The 22,100-nt window shown below is 47.9% G+C and overlaps 1 protein-coding gene across 1 annotated transcript in view; it reads right to left on the bottom strand.

Moving 5' to 3' along the window:
- Positions 1–22,100, bottom strand: part of LOC123584362 (zonadhesin-like) — a 65,676-nt gene that overhangs the window by 1,672 nt on the left and 41,904 nt on the right. The window contains exons 39-50 of the mRNA XM_045452230.1: positions 21,015–21,147; positions 20,537–20,698; positions 18,226–18,352; positions 17,707–17,918; positions 17,002–17,164; positions 16,475–16,557; positions 13,734–13,894; positions 13,450–13,615; positions 11,212–11,318; positions 10,292–10,410; positions 6,789–6,918; positions 202–339 (exon numbers count right to left, since the gene is read on the bottom strand). Of these exons, the coding sequence (XP_045308186.1) occupies positions 202–339; positions 6,789–6,918; positions 10,292–10,410; positions 11,212–11,318; positions 13,450–13,615; positions 13,734–13,894; positions 16,475–16,557; positions 17,002–17,164; positions 17,707–17,918; positions 18,226–18,352; positions 20,537–20,698; positions 21,015–21,147 (1,701 nt within the window). The remainder of the gene's footprint in view (positions 1–201; positions 340–6,788; positions 6,919–10,291; positions 10,411–11,211; positions 11,319–13,449; positions 13,616–13,733; positions 13,895–16,474; positions 16,558–17,001; positions 17,165–17,706; positions 17,919–18,225; positions 18,353–20,536; positions 20,699–21,014; positions 21,148–22,100) is intronic.

Genomic DNA, 22,100 nt, shown 5'->3' with positions numbered 1-22,100 from the left:
GACCTGCAAGCCCAAGCTGATTGAGAGGTCCTCCCTGTCTCTAGAAGTATGTGCCAAACCAAACAGGCAAAACCAAACTTTGGTTGGTGGACTTTCTGGTCCCAACCCTTTCTATGGGGTCCTGTGACTGTGGGCCCCACACGTGAGACCCAGCTATCTGTGGACATCTCAGGAGCTGAGGTGGTAGTCTGCCGGGCTTACCACAAATGTATTGCCTTCACTTGGGGGAAGTTGACCTGGTTTGTCCTTTTCCTTCTGAAGTTTTAGGGCTTGAGCAGTGAGCTGGAAGAACTCCTCATTCAGCTCATCCAAAGTGTTTTCCACCTGCCATATCTTCCTCTAGAAACAAGAGACACATGGTCTTCATTACTTTCACTTTTATTCTAATTTCATTGCAAATCAATTGAGCTCCTGTTCCATGACAGGCAACGGGATTAGCACCAGACATACAGAGTTGAAGTCAGGTCTGCTCTCAAAGAGCTCAAAGGTAAAGGCAAGTAAACTCAGGTGTACAATCCAGTATAATAAAGGCTATGGTGGGGGCAGGGGGCACAGGAGCAAAAAGCGGGATGCCTAATCCAGGTAGGTATGACCAGGGAGAACTTTGCTAAAGAGGGCACATTTCAGCTAAATGTTATCAATTAACAGGAATTAGCTGGGTAGACAATGGAAGAAGGGCATGCTAGGCAAAGGGAATAGCATGTATGAAAACAGAGAGAGAACAGGGAACATTCATCCATCAGTCAGTCCGTCCATCTGACCATCCACTCATAAGTAAAGAAAACTTTATTGATCATTCAGTATGTGTCAAGCCAATGATTAGTCCTATAATTCCGTTAGTGAACTTCCATGGGGTTTACAGTCTATCAAGAATGGTGGACCTAAAAAAAAGAATTATGAGTGATGAGTATTACCTGTGGGTTGCTGTGGGAAGGTTGCTACGGGAAGTAGTAAAAGTTAAGTTTGGTGGTAGCATGGAATTTGTTTGGAAAAGTGGAAGGAGATGATGCTGGAGAAATGGAGGTAATGTGGGAGCTAGAGACAGTAGTACACAATGGGCCCTGTGTGCTAGTCTCAGCTATGATGGCAGAGACTTTCTTATTAATAGGATTCAATTTGTTGGAAGTGTCAGCCCTGCTGAAAAACAGTTTATTTCAGCCTCTCCTGTAGATTGAGATTACCATATGACCACATTTTGGCCAATGAGATGTTAAAGAAAATTGTTGAAAGAATGAATTGTGGAAAATGTCTTCAAAAGGAGAATTGACTTTAGGGTGCCTGGGTGGTTCAGTCAGTAAGCATCAGACTCTTGATTTCAGCTCTGTCATAATCTCATGATTCGTGGGATCAAGGCCCACATTGGGCTCTGTGCTGACAGCACAGAGCCTTCTTGGGATTCTCTCTCTCCCTCTGTCTCTGCCCCTCCCCTGCTCATGCTCTCCCTCCCCATCCCCCAAATCAATAAATGAATAAACTTAAAAAAACAAAATAATAAAAACAGAAAGAGCTCTGACTTGGTCAACCTGTTATCTTCCCCTTTTACCTTCCTGCATGTAGCATGTGGGTATTTTTCCTTAAATACTAAGGTGTTTACTACTTTGGGGAGGTGTTGAGGTCATGAGGCAATTTATGGTGGGAACTGGTCCCCTGTTGCCTGAGTAAAGTCTGGACTCAGGAAGTGGCTCTCTATTCTCTGAATTTAAAGTAAAAACCTGCATCTTACCTGAGCACATGGCCCATAGCTGAGCAGGCTTGTTGCTCAAGGTTGAGGTTGGAACAGGTTTGATGTGAAGAAATTGGAACCATAAGGCTAAGCACACTATTAGGATGCCAGATGAGAGAGAAAGAGAGCGAGAGTGAGAGCGAGAGTGAGAGAGAGAGAGATTAGGAAGCTAACCTCCCAAGAGAACTGGAAGAAACAAACCCCATAGTATGTAAGTGGAGATAATCACAGTTGCCCCACAGGGAGGCCTGCACAGAGGAAAATTCCCCTGAAGATGACTTGTCGGTGAAAAGGTAGGTAATCCAATGGCACAAGAAACAGCTGACCTGATAAAAATACCCCCAAGAAACTGGACATAACAGTGAGATCTGAGCATGACTGTCATATAAGCATGTGAAGGAAGACAAAATAAAGAATAGAATCCATAAAGCAAGCACAGGAACATTTTAGAGAAAAGTAAATCTAGAAATGAAAACATATGAAGAGAATGACAATGTGGTTGATAGCTTACATGTAGACCCAGTTGTAGTGAGTTTGTAGAAACTTGTGAGGAAATCACCTGGAAGTCAGATTGGGATACGTAAATGAGAGGAAAATAGCAAACATAAAGGAGAAATGAAGAAATACAGAGGTAGAAATTTCAAATGTTGCCTAGCAAAATCCATTAATGGATGGTGCTTTTTGCCTATACATCTTTGCAAGTGTCTGTATTGTGTGTTCATTTTGCCATCTTATTGGACACCAAAATGCCTTCCTGAACTGTCAGTTCCTTGAGCAGAGGTTTGGGTTTGTCATGTCTGTGGATCCCCAGCTCCCTCACACTCAGCCTGTCTCCTGTAAATGCTGGTTGAAAAAGATGGGGATCTCCTTCCCTTGCCTCATTTATGTTTCTGAATCAGGTCAGGCAGGATGATACAGAAGAAAAAGCACAAGTTTCTGATGTGGACAGAATGGGATTTGAAACTCTCTTGAGCAAAGTTACCTTCCTCACTGAGGTTCAGTTTCCACAGCTGAAGAATCAGTAGGTCTGTCTCAGAAGGCTGCTGTGAGGTTCACATTGGCGTGTGAAAGTGACCAGCACAGGCCTGGCTCACAGGAAGACCGCAACAAATAACACGCTTTCTGTCTGCCCCTCTTGGGCACTGATGTGACTCCTTGTGTATTTGGCAGAGAGAAAATTAATCATGGCTTAGTGCATGAGGATCAAGGGTAAAATCATTACTATCCATTTTGGATACCAATGGTTTCCCATGTCATATAGTTCCATTGTGTCATGGACTGTCACAATATCTGCTATTTCACTTTATGAATAAGGAAAGGAAAAAAATGTCCTTCAGTAGAAAGAATTTCCCAGTCTGTCCCCACCCTGGGTTGTATGAGGAAAGAGTTCCAGTGAAATCTATAGGATTTGCTATGCCTCTATACTGGTGTCACTTGTTTTAAGTGACTGAGCAGAAACTGGAGTTTCTGAGAATACTCTATGTACAAAACACTATGTTTCATAGGCTTCTTTCCCACTTCCATTCCCATTACTACCAGATCAGCCCTAGTATCTTTTGATTAAAAAGAAATGAAAGATATATTTGCAAATGACATATTGGATAAAGGGTTAGTATCCAAAATCTATAAGAATTTATTAAACTCAACACCCCAAAAACAAATAATTCAGCGAAGAAATGGGCAGAAGACACGAATAGACACTTTTCCAAAGAGGACATCCAGATGGCAAACAGACACATGAAAAGATGCTCAACATAACTCATCATCAGGGAAATACAAATCAAAACCACACTGAGATACCACCTCACACCTGCCAGAATGGCTAAAATTAACAATTCAGGAAACAACCGATGTTGGCAAGGATGTGGAAAAGGGGAATACTTTTGCACCATTGGTAGGAATAAAAACTGGTGAAGCCACTCTGGAAAACAGTATGGAGTTTCCTCAAAAAGTTAAAAATAGACCTACCCTATAACCCAGCAATTGCACTAGTAGGTATTTGCCCAAAGGATGCAAAAATACAGATTCGAAGGGGCACATGTACCCCAGTGTTTATAGTAGCACTATCAACAATGGCCAAATTATGGAAAGATCTTGAATGTCCATTTACTGATGAATGGATAAAGAAGATGTAGCATATCTATCTATATCTATATCTATCTATCTATCTATCTATATCATCTATATCTATATCTATACAATGGAATATCACTCAGCAATCAAAAAGAATGAAATCTTGCCATTTACAACAATGTGGATGGAACTGGAGTATATTATGCCAAGTGAAATAAGTCCGTCAGAGAAAGACAAATATATGATTTCACTCAAATGTGGAATTACAAAACACAACAGATGAACATAGGGGAGGGGAAGGAAAAATAAGATAAAAGCAGAGAGGGAAGCAAACCAAAAGAGACTCTTAAATACAGAGAACAAACCAAGGGTTGCTGGAAGGGAGTTTTGTAGGGGGTTGGGCTAAATGAGCGATGGGCATTAAGGAGGGCATTTTTTGGGACAAGCACTGGGTGTTATATGTAAGTGATGAATCATTGAGTTCTCCTAAAACTAATATGAATGCACTATATGTTAACTAACTTGAATTTAAATAGTAAAAAAGGAAATAAAAGACAAAAATATGCCAGAACAAAAAAATCTCCCAACTTCTGTTTTTCTCATTGTAAAAGGTATCCCTGGTTCAGTGTAGAATATTAGTAAATATAACATTTAAATATATAAACAGGGGCACCTGGGTGGCTCATTCTGTTCAGAGTCCAACTTCGGCTCAGGTCATGATCTCATGGTTCATGGGTTCATGCCCTGTGTAGGGCTCTGTGCTGACAGCTTGAAGCCAGAAGCCTGCTTTGGATTCTGTGTCTCCCCCTCTCTCTGTGCCCCTCCCCACCTTGTGTTCTGTCTCTCTCTCTCTCAGAAATAAACAAACATTAAACGAATTTAAATATATAAACAAGTACATTAATATCGTGATAAGCCACTGAGGTGGACTGCATCAAAGGCTCTGCTTCTTTGCACCCTTTGGGCCTGGGCCCATTGCCATGCTCTTCTGCAGTGCCCTCCCACAGTGGGTGGGCTTTTTTCTCACAGGTTGAAGCTGAGCTCCACCCTCTGACTTCCTTTGGCCATTAAGATAGGCAGAAGTCACCTGATGCTAGTTTTGAGCCTGGGACTCAAGAAGCCTTTTGTGATTCTGCCAACACCTTAAGAAGGACATGTCCAGACTAGCCTGCTGGCTCTGGGAGGAGGAGGAGGAGAGACTTTGGATGCACAGTTGCTCCCAGAGTCTCAAGCAAGCCCAGTCTGGAGCTGGAACTCAGGTGAAATGCAGACACCTTGTCAAGACCCAGAACTGAGGGGTGGGCCCAGACCAGACCAGCTGAGCCCCCAGACATCCACTGCTGGGAATTTGTGTTGTTGGTCCTGCAGCAAGAGCTGACTGATACTCAGTAATCATTCTTACATTTCAGGCCTTCACATTTCAGTTTCTCTCTCTCTCTCTCTCTCTCTTCCCCCAAGATAGTTTTACTCCTGCTTTTATGGCTCTCTGTTTCCCATGTGTCTTTTTAACAACATATATACCCACATATGAAATCATGTTACATGTGCAATTCTCTATCTTCATCTTTTACCTTAATAACATTGAAAATTCTCTATAACCTTATTTTTTATAAAGACATTAATATTTTACGACAGAGCTCTACCAGAGCTCTATAACCCTGATATAAAAAATTTCAATGTCCTTGTTTCCTCATATTTGCCTGTATCTAAAAATTTTTCCCCTTAGAGAGATTCTTAGGATTGGAGATATTGAGTCAAATGGAATGAATATTTTAGAGACTTTTGACACAAATTGATGGATTGTTTTCCAGGAAGGTTTTAACTTTTTATCCTCAACCAGCTGGATGTGGGAGTGACTATCTCCTTCATTCTCACAAATAATTAATACTTTAGTTAAATGTTTTAGGTAGATAGAAAAGGGCATCTAGTTTAACTACTATTTCTCTGATTCTTTGAACATTTTTCATATAATTTTATATGTCTGTATTTCCTTTCTCTTAGGGTCATTTACACATTTTTTCCTCATAGAGCAAAATATCTGTTGATGGTAAATTTTTACCTAGACTTCTGTTTTATATTATTATGTGATCATAACTATTATTACTTTCATTTGGGATTTTTTACCATTGTTTTGAAGATTCTTTTAAACCTTCACAGGATCCTACCTCTTGCCCTTGTGAATATTATAGATGCAGGGGCCTGGGACAGCACCCCTCCCCTGTCAAGACAGGCCATGTTGGCATGCAGATTATGCCAAGTTTAAAATAGTCAAGGCTCAAAGGACTTGACCTTCTTCCACAACCACCTAAAATAATTTAGATAGAGGACCTGCTCCAGGAAGAGTGATGTCACCATAGAAAACTACATTGTAATATGAGCCAGGTGTGGTAGACAAGGAGGAATGGCGCAAGGCCAGTTTAATCAAAGTCCTCTCTATGTCCTATTGTTTCTGGATGACCCAGTAAACATTTATTGACTGAACATTTACTCTTTTTCATCTTCCTGTGAATTGAATTTCTTACCTTCTTCTTAGTTCAGGACATACCTCATTTTATCTGACTGACTTTAGAATCTGAGGTCTGTGTGGATTCCCCATACATACAAAATCAAATTTGATTTTTTCCTGTTAATCTGTCTCATGTCAATTTAATTTTTAGTCCAGCTAGAAGAGTCTTGAAAGACAGAGAAAAATGGTTTCCTCCCCTACATGGACAATCAGTGAACACTTAGTGAGTGATTTTCTTGGCCAGTATTCTTTAATCCTAATTTCTTTTTCCACAAAGTATCGCTTCTACTCATATTTTCTCCACCCCTGTATTTGATTTCTGGGCCCCAGAATCATATACAGTGTGTAGGTAACAAGCAGGGTTGAAAGATGGGACAATTGGACAGCTCAGAATCCTTGGAGGTGACAATGAGAGGTTGGAGGAGATGGTGGCCCATAGCACTCCCCGAGGTGAAGAGGACCTTGGTCACAGAGCCAGGATCCTACCTGCATCTCAGGAAAGGCTCCATGCCTGTGTCCAGCCCCGATGATCCACAACCTAGAGCCTGGGCTCTCGGTGCCTCCTCCTTTGGCAGCACACTGGGGAAGCTGTCCAGGTCCCAGGTCCTGCTGAGAGCTGGGAAAAGGGAATGAGAGACACCCCTTTAGGCCTCTGCTGCCCAATAGTACATCTTCCCAACCAGAAAAAAGAAGACATTGGCCACTCTTAACTCCTCCCTGAGGAGTCTGGGATTAGAGAAGAATGAGATTATTCATGTGACAGAGAAACTGACAGATGCATAGATTCCCTGAAGCTGCACCCACATAGCTGTCCCTGCCTCAGCAGGTGAGTGACTTCTCAGTGACAGGTACAGAATATGTCACCCAGAAATATGCCAACTTGGCATATTGATTATTTTGAGCTGAAGGCAATTGAGAAGAAACAGATATAAGGAAAAATCTCTGCCCTTGCCCTATTTTACTAAAAGCAGGACATACATTTTAAAGATGCCCTCCTCCCTCCTTCTCTAGGAAGGGCAGGAGTTAATCACCAAGGTAACTCTAGATGTTTATCAGCCTGGAATTGGCACCACAGGAATTTACACAAAAACCTTGCTAAAACTAGCCCTTATCCACCACTGGTTCTTCCATATATTTACCTTCTGACAATTTGACACCCAAGAAACTCAAAGACCATTTATTTTGTCTTGTAGCCTCTCTAAAAATTTACTGTTATTTTATTAAGATGCTGTGTAAGCCCAAGTTCTCAACACCCTTCCTTCCTTTACTCTTCACTGAGTGCTTTCATGTGTATGTGCCATGTGCATGTTAATGCTCATCTTTTGTTAGTCTAATTTACTGGGCCCTAGCCAAGAACCTAAGATGGGTAGAAGAAAGGAATTTTTTTCTTTCCCTATATCAGGCTGGTTGTGGCCTGTGAGAGCTGAGTCTGTTAGAGCCTCCCTAACTGGTGTTCCATCTGTGGCTCAGTAACTGCTCTGTGCCCTCACCCTTCAGGCCTGGGACAGGGAGATGTTGGCCCAGTTCTGCTTGCTCTAGGGAACTGTGTTAGCCTTTGTGGTAACATGTATCTGCCCACACTTTTATATGTCCTCCTTTATTACATTTCTCTCAAAATTTCCATCTAGAAGGTGCTTGTTTCCTGTTGGGATCCTGGTCAGCACACTGCTATACTCTTCAGACTCCCTTTGGGAAACCCAATTTTCAATCTCAGTTTCTGTCCCTTGATATGAGAGGGGTGGACTATCTTCAGTGAGCCATTAGGCCTCTGGGACTGGTTGCAGTTCATGAGCCATATCTGAGCTTTCTCACCACCATGTTTTTGTCAACACTGTTCTCCTCCAGGAACACCCTTCCTCAATGCCTCTGCCAGTTAGGACCCTACCCTTATTTTAAAGCCTATTTCAAAGAATACTACCATCACAAAAACCTTTCCTGATCCTTGCAGATGTCTTTAAACCTCTATAGCCTTTTATTACAATCACTTGTTCTTCCTGACTCCTTCAGCTCTGTATCAAAGACAGCAATAAATATCTGTTGAGTGAAATTATCCTCAGGTTGTAGGTCATGACACTGGTTGGAAAGCCTGGGTGGCTCAGTCAGTTAAGCATCCAACTCTTGATCTCAGCTCAGGTCTTAATCTCAGGGTTGTGAGTTCAGGCTCCATGTTGGGCTCTGCCCTGGATGTGAGGACTACTTAAATAAATAAATAAATAAATAGGCACTACTTTCAGGGAAGAGCCCAGTCTAGCTAGGTCCTGGATTATAAATGTTGGGGAGGAAGAATTTCCTCTGCCCTTCAAGGTCCTTCTAGCTGGACTAAATCAAATTGACATGAGACAGAGTAACAGGAGAAAATCAAATTTGGTTTCACATGTACAGGGAATCCACACATACATGAGATTCCAAACACAGGGAAAATGAGGTGTATGTGTCATCCTAAACTAAGGAGAAGGGGTAGGGGTCTGGGACTTCAAAGGGAAAGAAAGCAATTCACGGGGAGAATGAGAATAAATGTTTGGTAAACAGATGGTTGCTGGGCCCACAGAAACAATGAGACATAGAAGGTTTTGATCAAACAGGCCTTGCTAGGTTCCTCCCTGTCCACCAGACCTCATTCATATTACAATACTATGTACTACATGTACATATTACATGTAGTTATCTATGGTGACAGCTATTTTCCTGGAGCAGGTCCTCTACCTAAATTCTTTTAGGCAGTAGAGGGGGAGAAAAAGAGTTTTTCCTGAGTCTGCTGGATTTTGATTGCTTCTAACTCAAAATGATTTTCATGCCAGAGTGGCCTATCTTGGGCCAGGGGCAGCCCTTGGTCCCTACACTAACTTGCCTTTGTGTGTTCCTTCTTTCTGGAGTCCCTGATCCTCTAGGAACCCAGGCCCCATGACTTTAGCAGGAGAGTCAAGATTCCTCTCCCCTTGCCTGCAAGAGACTTCATTTATGTAAGTTTTCTAGGCAACCTAAATAAGGAAATCAATGGAAGAGAAGTTTCTGGGAGGAAAGACTGTCGTAGCTTTGGTGGAAGAATTAACGGGGAGGTTAGTGCAGGGTGGGCTCTGAGACTCAGATCCCTTGCACTGATATCCCAGCTCTATCATAAAGCTTGGCCTTTCTGAAACCTGGTTCTCTCATCTTTAAAATGGAGCTAGGGGTGCCTGGATTAAGTGACTGACTCTTGATTTTGGCTCAGGTCCTGATTTCATAGTGGGTGAGTTTGAGCCTCGTATTGGGTTCTGCACTGGCAGTGTGGAACATGCTTGGGATCCTCTCTCCTTCTCTCTCTGCCCCTCCCCCACCTCTCTCTCTCTCCTTTCTCTCTCTCTCTCTGTCAAAATAAACCTAAAAAAATAAAGGTAAAATGGAGCTAGCAATAGTATCTACTTCACAGGGTTATTGCGAGGATTAACTTAGCAGATAAAGTGCTTACCTTAGCACCAGGATATACAAAGCATTCAATATGACTACTACCACTTATGATAATTAAAAGGGGATGAAGGGAGGAACAGAGCATAAATCTAAATGCATGGAGAGAAATCAAGTCTACACAAGCAAATAAATCCATCTTAGCCTCTTGGTCAACTTGGAGGAAGAATACAAGCCCACCTGGCTACACCCCAGAAGAGATGATATATCAGAAGAAGGAGCATTGGAAGGAGGTGGGGTGGGGTTATAAAGTCTAGGGTCAGCCAGAGTGAATGTGACCTCATCCCCATGGGTGGGAACAAACCCAGTAAATGACATGAGTTCTGATGAGTTAAATCAGTGACCTCTTGGTAAACCAAAGTAGCTGGGACAATAGGGGAAATTACTATGGGCAGAGCATCCTGAAGCCTTCAGCTGGATTTGAGTGGGTTAAGCTTTAAATGAGGTGTTGGTTATGGAAGATAAGATTCTCAGTACTAGATGCTAAGGGCCACACCCAAAGAATATAGCTGCTGTGTGTAAGCTTTGGTGCTGATGCCTGTCCCCACCTTGTACTTTGGTTCTCCTCATCCGGTGGTGGAGGCTGTGGCTGCAGGGACATGTTACTTGCCAGTTGAGGGTTTTGTTGGTAGGTGCGAAGAGGCTGTTCACCAACCTGAACAGAGGCCTTGGAAGAACAGATAATCCTGTAGCTTTCCTTCAGTTCTGGGCTCAGTAAAGAACAGTAATGGACAAGGGCATCATTGCTGAACCAATATGGACACCTGCACTGATCTGAACTTGGGATTCTGTTTCTTGGTGTGGCCAGGCCACTGACTGCCTAGTGCTCTTGGGGGCCCCAAGTGTCTGCTCAGTAGCAGATAAGGCCTGATATGTATCATGGTCTCTCTTTTCTACATCCCTACAGGTGCCTTGGGAACACATGTTGCTGTGATGGATTCTGCCCTATTGCACTGGGGTGTGCCAGCCAGAGACTCCTGAACAGAGGCCCTTTGAGTCTTTCTTCCATTTGACATGCTGCTCTCAGTGTAGGATGCATGAATCGTGCTTCCCTTTTGAGCTCTGTGTAAGAGGCCAGATCAACAAGGGACTGGGGAGATTGTCTCTGACACACATCTTGGTGGAGATAAATAGCTGAAGACAGGGGTTAACCTAGGAGCACAGGCAGCACACTCTGCTTTTCTAGCAGAGTGCAGAGCCACCTGAAGAGTGTGAGGCCTAAGCGCACATGTGCGTGTGGTGTCTGCGCATGTGTGTGTGTGTGTGAGTGTGTAAGTATGAATGTGCGCATGTGTGATGTGTGCATGCACGTTTGTGTATGTGAACGGTGTTTTGTGTGTGTGTGAATGTGCACGTATGTGTGTGTTTGTGTGCACGCGTGTATGCCAAATGAGTCTCCACGAGGTCAGGGTGACACTGAAGCTGTCTGAATACGCAGGTGCACTCTAGTGCCCTGGGGAGCTTTCACCTTTCTGTCGGCCCCAGCTGGTTGCCCGTGTGCGTGAGAAAGTGCTGATGCCAGTGCCACAATCACTCTGTCAAGTTCCAGCTGTGTGGTGACACTGGGGGTGCGGCCTGGGGAAGGAGAACACAGAGAGTAGCCTGAGACACAATCCTCTCGTCTGACCACAGACTCCCCACCTCACACTTGCTTGATTTTTCTCAGTTCTGAAGCCTTTGATGGGAGCCTCTTGCCTTTTTATTCCTTCCGCCTTTCATCCCAGAGCCTGCCTGCATCTCTCTCCTTCCTTCAGGCAATCTCTCCAATGTGCTAACTATATGCAGATTGAACCTTGAAAGACACATTGTGGTTTTTTATGTGTGAGTAGTTAAATTTTTATACATAATCTCTTCCCTTCTTAGACATCTTTTTTCCTTTTTTTTGGTTTTCTAGCTTTATTGAGATAGCATTAACATAACACTGTGTAAGCTTAAGATGTACCATGTGTTGATTTTATATTCAGAAATGTTCAAAGGTATACCTATCTTTTATCACCATATCTACTCTGTTACTTCTGACTGCTTGAACACTTCTAAGTACTGTGTTTTGCTTGTGCATCCCCTGGGCACTCAGGACACCCACTGCCAAGCCCCATGCTGCGTTGGGGCTCACAGCCAGCAGTCTCCAAGAACTTCACTCTGACTTGCTGAAACAGCCACCCACAGGGAGCCTGATGGGTACAGGGTAGTTTTGCAAAAGTGTTATTTAATTGCTTTCTTCTTTTTAATTTGCTAAGCTTTCATCACATAGTTTTTTAGAAAAAAGTGTTCCTCATCAAGAAATAATGGAAGCCTCTGCCTCCAGTGAGCAATAGCTAACTCCTGCATTCAGCTCCTATCAGTGCCTGTGGAGAGGATCTTTGGGACGTGGAGTTTTTACAGCTTAGCCCCAGGCAAATTTCAGATTTTGTCTTTCTCCTTCTCATGATCAGTTGGCCAGATATCCCAGCCCAGAAGTTTAAGAAGAGGGAATGGTTTCAGAGAAGGTCAAGGAAAGCTCTTAATAACATTCTCCATCCCCAGGGTCTCATAGACCACACACGCAGCAAGCACACCAGGGAGGGGTGCTAGTGTCTGTTTGACCTGCTCCCCAACTCCTCTCCCCTAGGGCCATTGAGGGCAGATGGCCCTCTTATCCTAGGGCTGCCATCATGGAAAAAGTAAACAAGTGATATAGCCTTGCAGAAAGCAGCCTGGTAGCCCCCTTCTTACCTAGACTGGCATCCACTGGGCACTCACAGGGAGGGAGAGGAGCCAGGAGCAAAGGGGGCAACAGCGCTGACCACTTCTAACATGGAGCCAGGGTCACCCACTGTGGCAGCCAGAGCTGTGTTTTAGTAGCCCAAACATAGAGACGTCAGGGCCATTCAGGGGTAGCTTAGAGACCACACGCCCAGAGCTGCCATCTGCTAGACCCACCCAGGATGATGCTCAGTTTGGGGCTCTCAGATTTCTGAGTGTGGTTCTAAGTCAGAGCAGGTAGTGAGGCCCATGGATGTCCCTCCACACCCCGTTCCTGTCCTGTCACAAGCCCTGTCTGGGGACTCAGAGTCCGGGTGGGAACTGAACACATGCTTCTTTGCAGTGAAGCTCAACACCCAGGTCCTAAAGGAAGAAGGCTATACAAGAGTTTAGACTCTTGCGAGTGGCAGGAGTATTTCAGAGTATGGGCTGTCATGGAAGGGGCTTCCACAGGGTCCACAGAAGAGCAAATGAATACTCACCCACAGACCTGTGAGGCTGCTGAGATTTGGGCTCAAGTGGACTTTAGCTTCCCGTTGCTTACTTTTTTGTACTGATGTAACTTTTGTGGGGAGTATGTGTTACTTATGCCTTTTAGAAAAATAGAACTAAAGGTATTAACTAGGGAGACTCTCAAAAGCCCTAGGGCCCTTGTTACCCTGATATCCTACACAAGGCCAGCCCTAAAACACAGTGGCGGATGTGGCCGACAGGAAAGCTGGGCAGACATCACTCTGCCATGTGTTATAGGAGTCTCCTTCTCCTCTGGCAAATCACACCGCTCCCTGGGCCCAGGACCATCTTCTGTGGTCAGAAGATGCTGTCCAGTTATGGCACAGGGGTGCTGAACATCAAGTGAGATGACAAATGTGAAATGCACACTTAGGTGCTATACAAAGTCAGAGTTAATATTATGACTTTCCACCTGCCATCATGGTCCCATCCCTGGGCGCCTGCCTCTCACCTAGAGGATGCTGCCAGGGCTCCCTAGGTAGACTTGCAGTGTGGTGGCCCCATGATTCCACACTCTGCTCAGTGTCTGTCCTGGTGGCAGCTGTGGCCTCCATCTCTGGGTCTCCACCCTTGTCCAGAGCTTGCCACTCAGTTGTGCTGAGGTGTTGGAGAAAGTCCTGGAAGAACCAGGGCTGTGTCAGTCTTAAGCAATTTCCAGAAGTGGGTGAGTGGGGCCCCTGTTCTCTGGGGTGGTAGGGACGAGGGTAGCTTGGCTGTTGGGGAGTTGTGGCGGACCTTGAGCCCCTGGAGCTGCTGGCTGGCACCCCTATAGAAGGCCAGTGCCTCGCTCCTGTGCTTGCTCAGCTGGGCGGCCACGTGCAGGCTCTGGTCCTCGAGCTTGTCATAGAGAGTGCGGACACTGAAGTCCTCCAGGGTCTTCAAGGGGAGTGGTTCTCCTGCAGGAAGGAGGCTTAGAGTGAGGCTGTGCGATGGAGCCGGAGGTGGGAGCGTCCGGAGTGGCTGTACAGCTTCCCTCCTTCCTTCCAGCACCGACAAGTGAGAACAGAGGAAGCCTGCACGGGGGAGGGTTAGCGCTGGGAGGAAAGGCAAGCAAGGAGGCAGGGGACCTTCCCATGCAGGAGGTGGCAGTGGCTGTGGAGAGAACTTCAGTGTGCGTGTGACAGAGAGGGGGTCCTGCAGCCTCTGTCCGTCTGGCTTGGCGTCACACCAGGGTTGGGTGGTGGGCACTGCCTCCCTGTTTTGTTGACGGTGGGTCTCACTGGCCTTGACAAGCCAGCAGCTCCTTGAGGAGGCTGTTTGCTGGGTCGCCCGGGCCACATCTGGCTAAGTAACCTTTGTCCCTTCCCTCCACTTGAACTCATCTCACTGTCCCCATGTCTCCTTAACAACCTCGTGCTCCCCTTTGGCAGCTCTTGCCCCTCCTGTCCCCACTGCTCTGTGGACTCCTGTTTAGCCCCAGGTGTCCCACAGTACCCGGCAGACAGCAGAGGGTCACTAAGTACTCATCTAGCTGAGGTGTGGAGTGTGGTGTAGGCTTCTGGCTGCAGTGTGACCCGAGCTGAGCCCAGGGGAGTAAGCCAGACAGCTCCACTGAGGTTGCCGGGCCCCATCGTAGTTCTCTCACACCCTGCAGGAATGTCCCCTTGCCAAGGGTCTTAAGCCCCTTGACCTCCTTCTCCCTCAAGCCCACTCTGCTCTGCTAAGGCACGTGTGAGTGAAGCAGGCCCCTTTCTGACAGTCTTTCCCCCATGGAGTTGGGTTTTGAAGGAAGAAGAAAGAAGGAAGAAGGAACGGAGGTGGCCATGCTGGCCTGGGGCTTGCTCAGAGAGTGGCCTGCAGGAGTGGAATGTGAAGCTGAGTGAGTATCCACTGGCAGGCCATACACTGCTCTTTCCCAGGCCTGGTGGGTGCGTGAGGGGAGAAAGGTAGCCCCATTCATGCTGGCAGAGTGATGTGGGAGTCCTTGTTCTGGGCAACAAATGTAAGCCCGGCCTCTACATGGCCAACTTTGCCTTCCTTTCCTCTCTGCAGCCTGGGTAGGTCTGTCCCTTGAGTTACCAGCCACTCAGGTCGGAAGGCAGTGGGAAGGCAGCTTTCCAGACCCCTTACACCATCAAGCTTCTTCTCTCTGTGCACCCATCACACCCCCCACTATGTAGGGGGCACTTCACCCTCCCCTAGAGGCCAGTCCTCTTACCAAAAAAGCCTTGTTTCAACACCTCCTCCTGTGGGAGATCTCAGCAATGAGCCCCCCACCCTCAGCCCTGAGCCTGAATTGAGACTTCCTTTGAGGGTTAAAATCCTGGTTTTTATCCCTGACTCTGTGTACCCTTCCCTGTGTCCACATTATACACACTTTTCACAGCCCACCCTGCTGATCACCCCTGAGGGGTGATCCGAGGTGGGGAGGGTAGATTTGTCCTGCACTCAGTCAGTTCCCTCTGCCTGCCTCAGGGAGGTACTGTCCTCACTGTCCAGATCTATCACTAGGAAAGAGATAACCAGGCTCTGAGCCCTAGGCAGGGTCATAGTCAGGACTGCACAGAGCTAGGCCTGCCTTGGACAGTGTGTGTGTGTGTGTGTGTGTGCAATGTGTATATGTGTGGATGCTTGTGGATGTGTGGACGTGTGGTGTGAGGAGGGGTGTGTGGTGTGGACCTGTGTTCAGGTTCAAAGCTAGCAAGACTCCAGTGCTGGTCTGGTCCCATGACTGTGTTTTATAACCACTCACTTCACTGCCTCCTCCAGGTCCTTGTGCGTTTAATGTACTTCCTGGGGTCTCTGCAACACTGTAGTTAGGGACAAATGGAGGTAGACTCTAAGCTGTGTGAACCCACATCAAGGAGAGCTTGCAGGGCTTTTCCTTTGTCCCTTTGATGTCTGAAGGGAGGCAGTCCAGTTGTTATTCCCAAGCAGGTGAAGGGTGTTGGCAGAGCCTCCTCTCCATGCCCCTCTGCACACACTTCCTCCTCACAGTGGGTACTGGGGGCCAAGTGAGGCTGGGAAGAAAGTGTGGCCCCTCTAGGTCCTCCTGAGAACCAAGGCAATATCCTGTTCTTCAGGCGAGAAGAAGAACTGACAGGGGCAGATGAGTGATCCTGTAAAGGGATTCTGTAGAACAAACTTCGTTTTTGCCCCTGTGGTGAGCTAGAGCAAGCTGGCCGTGAGATTGGAGAATTGCCCTTGGGTTCCCAAGAACTCTTGACCAGCACAGCAAAGATTAGAGAGCCCTTGATTCAAGCCCAGAAGCACCTACTCTCTAGCCCTTGTCACTTGGGGATCTCGGGGGATTTCCTTGAGTCTCAATCTATTTGTCATTAAATAGGGATTGTACAACACCTGAAAACATCCACTTCTCGGTGCCATTGTGAGGATCAGATGGAAAGCATGCTGTGTCTTCTAAGCTGTCAGTGCTATAGAAATGTGAGATGTTCCCCAGAGTGTACCTGGGGTGCAGGTGGGGGTGGAGGGCAGGTGAAGAAGAGAAGGGGAGTTGCTGTGTATAGGTGTGGTACCTGTACTCCAGGTAATGACTTTCTCCTTGGAATCAGCTCCTTCCCTAGAGCCCCACGGACTGAGTTCTTCATAGGACAGAAGGCTGGAAAGAAGAACCCATACTCAGGGTGGCACAGGGCTCACATGGACCAGGAGTGCCAGTGATGAATATCACAGGTCAGCTTAAGAACGTGTTCTTGGGGAACCTGTGTGGTTCAGTTGGTTAAGCATCCAACTTCGGCTCAGGTTATGATCTCATGGCTTGTGCTTTCGAGCCCTGCCTTGGGCTCTGTGCTGACAGCTCAGAGCCTGGAACCTGCTTCAGATTCTGTGTTTCCCTTTCTCTCTGCTCCTCCCCTGCTCATGCTCTGTCTCTGTCTCACTCTCAAAAATAAATAAACATTAAAAAAAAAAAAGAGGACGTTCTTTCCTGAGTCTCCAGAGCCAGCACCGGGATCATGAATGTGGGCAGGGCCAGGGTGGGGAGTGGCCACACATGCTGTGGCCCCTAGGCTGGGAAAGGAGTGAAGGGTGGAAGGGGACTCACCTGTCCCTGAGGGGCACATACTCAGCAGGCACATGAGACTCCCCAAGGCCCCTCCACTGGGGCCTCCAAGCCCTTACAGGGCAGGCCTGAGCCAGGGAGGGCCTCAACACAAGGCCGAGGCCTGTCAGCAGCACAGTTGCCAAGCCAACAGCCAGCAGCACTCCTGCAAGGTTAGGACAGAGAGGCAGAGGCCACATGATGACCACTCAGAGCCTCTGCAGGCTTTATCCCTCAGCCGCTGCAGGGCTGCTTTCTTCCTGCCCATCTGGGCAAGGGGCCATGACAGACCCACCGTCTGAGGCTCAGCCCGGAAAGCTCAGTGAGATTGCTGACTCATGAAGACAGGAAGGAAAGCAAATGGTTGGAAACACACACAGAAGAGGTTAGAATGAACATCTTGGTGAGCCTATGACTCCACTCAGGGGCGCTGTTGACCACGAGACCCTGTTCACAAGAACAGGTCCCAAAACTGAGGGGCTTGGGGGGTGGGAAGAAAGGGAAGGACCCCAAGAAGGAAATTAAATATTCTCTACCTGGCAAATGAAGTCCTAGTTCAGGGACAAGGTTGTCCTAGTGCCCACCTGAAGTCTTTGGGGCCATGCCTAGAGTTACAGGTAGGGCTGCACATGCACTGAAGGGTCCCGCTGTGCAAGCTTTCCCCCATGCCCCCTCCAGGTCACGGCTACTCGGGCCTGGGGTCAGGACCTGTGATCACTGTCCAGTCTGGGCCCAGGTTTAGCAGCCCGTGCCTGAGGACCCCATGCCTGGCAAGCTGATACGGGGAGGAAGGCTGCACAGGGGATAGGCCGGGATCGCAGGCCACTCCTTTCTTCTTCACCAGCACCACGATGGTGCTCTCAGGCAGTCTGTTGTCTCGAAACACATACGTGCCTGGATCTAGGAACTGGTGGGCAAACCTGGGGAACGAAGGGCCAGAATATCGGGAAAGTTAGCTTTGCTGGGCTGCTTATACCAGACCGAGTGTGTGAGCTCCTCCCCATGCACAGGAATGATGTGGTCTAGGGAAGCTGCCCATGACTCCCAAGTCGCTGCCCTCCGTGCATTCAGGAGGCCTCACCTGTCCTTGGTCTTTTCTGGCCTCACCCCCCACATGATTGACAGCCTCACATCCTCCTCTGTGCCTTCCTAGTGCCTCCCTAGCTGCGACCTACATGTGAGGAAGCATGGTTCCTCCAAGTTCCCAGGCAGCTCAGCAGAGATTACCTTGAGAAGTTGAGGTGAGTCTCTCGCACGAGGTGGCTGAGTCTCCTGAAGGCCCCAAAGTCCCAGTTGGGGTTGCTGTTGAATAAGTGCTGCATCTGGTACACAGGGTAGTGACTGGCTGAGCGATCTGGGGAAAGAAGCCAGGTGGTGCTGGGTTCTAGGGGGCTCCTCAGTGCCAGCTCCGGGCAACCCACATCCAGGCAGCTCAGGGTCTGTCCTCAAGACCGTGAGGAAACTGAGAAGACATGTTTTCAATGAAATGACATGTTGCATCCTTTCATGTATATGATAACACATTTAACACTCTTGGCGCCAAGGCAGCCTGCAAAGTGAGCACACCAGCCCATTGCAGAGGCCCCCAGTCCCTGATGCCCTTTGTGGGTGAGCACAGCCAGATGCCCTGGTACTCTCAAAGGTGGGCCCTGTTCAGCTTTGTACCCCTGACAGGCAGTGTGCATGCAGCAGGCACTCAGTACATGCTGTGGGGTGGCTGGGAGAATGAGCAGCTAAGGGGGTGGATGGGGTGCCTGGCAGGAATACAGGTGGGCCCAGCCAGGCAATTCCCTCTGCACAGGGGGTCTTTTCCTATGACAGGTATCACTTCTTCTTCCCAAGCACCCCTCACCCCCCTGAAAGATGGGCTCTGAACTCACCTCCCCCAGCACACGGAGAAGGGGGAACACAACTGCATTCACTTCACAGATGTAAATAGCAAGGCTGAGAGAGGATGCAGGTTGCCCCAGGTCCTGGGGGCTTTATGGGAGACCTGGCCTGGAAACTGGGGCACGAATGTTTGGAGTTCACCTTCTGGGATTTGTTTCCCCTTTTGTTTCGCCTTGGCACTGCTTTGTGGGGAGGAACTTCGGTAGTTATGTGACACATGAAACAAAACACTTCATCTACTTCTTGGGCCAAGTGGCCATCCTCCTGTTTAAATCAGGCTAAAAGTGTGGCTTGTGCCACATACCCAGTGATCCATCTAAGAACAAAGACTGCAGCATAAATTCCAATACCAGATACTGATATCTTCAGCTTTGCCTGAGGGAGCACCTTAATCTTTGAACCTTTATTGTGCCGTTTGTACGGGGCATTCTCTGTACTAATTTATTGTGGTTCTAAACCAATTAGCAAATCAGGCTGCTTTTGCATTTATTTTCTATTCCATACCTCTCTGCTCCATGTTTTTCTCCTCAAAATCTATTCCTTAAAAAATATATCTGTTGGAGGGGGGAAAAAGCCCAACCCACACTGGCCTGGAGCTGGCTGCTCTCTTGCTTCCCTCATGTCTTTCTTTTTGTTTTATTTTTATTTTTTAAGGTTGATTTATTTTTGAGACAGAGAGAGACAGAGCATGACCGGGGGAGGGGCAGAGAGAGAGGGAGACACAGAATCGGAAGCAGGCTCCAGGCTCCGAGCCATCAGCCCAGAGCCCGACGCGGGGCTCGAACTCCCGGACCGCGAGATCGCGACCTGGCTGAAGCCGGACGCTTAACCGACTGAGCCACCCAGGTGCTCATCTTCTCTCAAGTCTTAAGAGCTGCAGACCTGTGCCTGTTTCTGCCAAGCCAGCTGGTGTCCTGGGACATGTGAGTGGGGCAGCACTGTGACATCTGCCATCTGCATGTGAGCAGGTGGGCTGGGTGTGCAGGGAATGCCCATCCACTCCACAGCAGCACCCCGGGGAAGGGCCAGGCAGGAGGAAGGGAGGGAATTAAGGTCTACTGAGGGCCTGGACTGTGCACAATGCATGCAAGGTGGATGCTGACCCTGGAGGGATGAGACTTCTTCTCTAAGGGAAGGCTGTCTCGTGGAGGAAAAAGTCTTGTTCTGTAAGGTTCCCAGGGGCGGGAGTCACAGGGAGGCAGGCTTCTGCTCATCACAAGGATGACAATCATTGTAAAGCACGGTGTCTCCAGATGGAGGGGGCTACCAGGATGGGTCGAGAAGTCTGCCTCGGGGGGCTTCAGGCCCTGAAAGGACGGCTGTGTGGCACAGAGCAGACATGCGGGAGGGCTGGCTGAGAGCAGAGGTCACTTTGGTGAGTCCCTGCCTCCACCCAAGCACAAAATCTGACCCCATGGGCTGCAGGGAGCAGTTGCAGACTGTTGGAGCCAGAGCATCTGCTCCAACAAGTGAAGGGAGGCCCACGGTAAGTGACCGATCATGTTGAGAGCAGGGGGACAGCACAGGCTTGTTACTTGCTACTTCGAAGGTGTGGTCTATATGTGATGTCACAGAACAGCCAGGCAGAGGAGGGATGAGAGAGCCAGAGCCCGAGGGAGGGTCTCAGGTACTGAATTAGGGAACTCACTGTGAGGAAGAATGTGAAGCTGGAAAAGAATCACGTCGCCTTCTTCCAGGCAGACCACTGGGTTTGGAATATGGAGATGGATGCCAGGGTCCTGAGGGACAGAGTACTCCAGGCCTGTAGTCCGATGATACCTTTGTAGCCAGGGGCTGGATACAGGTGGTTCTGGGAGAGTTTGGGGAAGGAATGCTGAAGGATCTGGGCTTGTCTGGGGGGGTACACACACACCCCCCTACTAGCCCTGTCCTGTCTTGATTCCCTTTTAGGAGAAGTTTCGGCACTTCTGGAGCCCTCACCTCCCCAAAGACTGTCTTCTTACATGGCCTTCTGTGGTCCCTGCCTGACTCTCACCTTTTGAACACCAAGACAGGGCTGAGAAGTTTCTGAGGAGCCATCCCTTGCTGAAAGAATGCAGCCATATCCTTTACCCCCTTGCACTCGCTCTGGGAAAGCCTGGGCTTGGTATTCTTCCTCTGCTTACCAAGGAGGAAAGAGTCAAGCATGTCCACTCTGGAGATGACAAAGCCAAAGATGCCACGGGGACCACATTGGACCAGATGGACCCTGGCATTCTCTTGGAAGAACTGGTCTGGGCCGAGAGTGCTTGATACTTCCTGAGAACATACAGCACAGCATTATATACCTGGGGAGAGCCAGAGGGGCAGCGAGGTTTGCAGAGATGGATGGCCAGAAACCCAGACTGAGCCCTTTGGCACAGCCCCTGGTGATGCTGAGTTCAGGGATATCCACTGTCCACATCCCTCAGGATTTGTCTCCTTCCTTACTGAAACTTGCCCAGGGGGACTCCTATGCCCAGGGCTCCTCTTTATCTTCAGCAAACACCCCTGACTCTTGTCCCTGTCCTGGGTCATCAATTGCTCCTTTTCTATTTGCAAAGTCCTACGAACAGAACAACTTCTTCAGAACAATCATCTTACTGTCACCCCAAATCTGCTGTCCAGTGTCACACCAGTGATCTCCCCACCCTTTCAGCGGCAAGTAGACACAGTCATCTAGAACCTTCTGGTAGGCCAACATAAGGGTGAGCGGGACCTGCACTGCATCTGGGCCCTAGTCTTCTGCCCCTCCCACCCTGATGAAGCACCGAGACCCTGAAGAAAGCTTCAGCCAACACCATTGTAGCCAAGAGAAGGCCCCGCCTGTGGCCAGAGGTCCGGCCTTTGATAAGAGGCTCAGGCTCAGTTCCAGCAGGGCTCACACCGTTTCTGTGCCCACAGTGAGTGGTTTCATGCCCCTGGGCTTCACTTAACACTCTATAAAGTCAAGCTGTTGCTTTCTCAGCTCTCTTAGTGGCTTTCAAATTGGATGGTTGACATTATCAACATAAGAAATACCACTTACTTCCTTTCTGCCTTTCCCTCCAGCCTATGGAACAGAAATTCAAGCAGATAGCAACAGACTAGGAAAGACTGGTTATCAAGTGGATTTTCCCTTTTTTTTTTAAGTTTATTTATTTTGAGAAAGAGAGAGAGAGAGAGAGAGAGAGGAAGAGAGAGACTCCCCAGCAGGCTCTGCACTGTCAATGCAGAGCCTGATGTGGGGGTCA

This window comes from Leopardus geoffroyi, chromosome A1 (assembly GCF_018350155.1).
Source record: "Leopardus geoffroyi isolate Oge1 chromosome A1, O.geoffroyi_Oge1_pat1.0, whole genome shotgun sequence".
Lineage (NCBI taxonomy): Eukaryota > Metazoa > Chordata > Mammalia > Carnivora > Felidae > Leopardus > Leopardus geoffroyi.
This window is presented reverse-complemented; position numbering and strand designations above follow the sequence as displayed.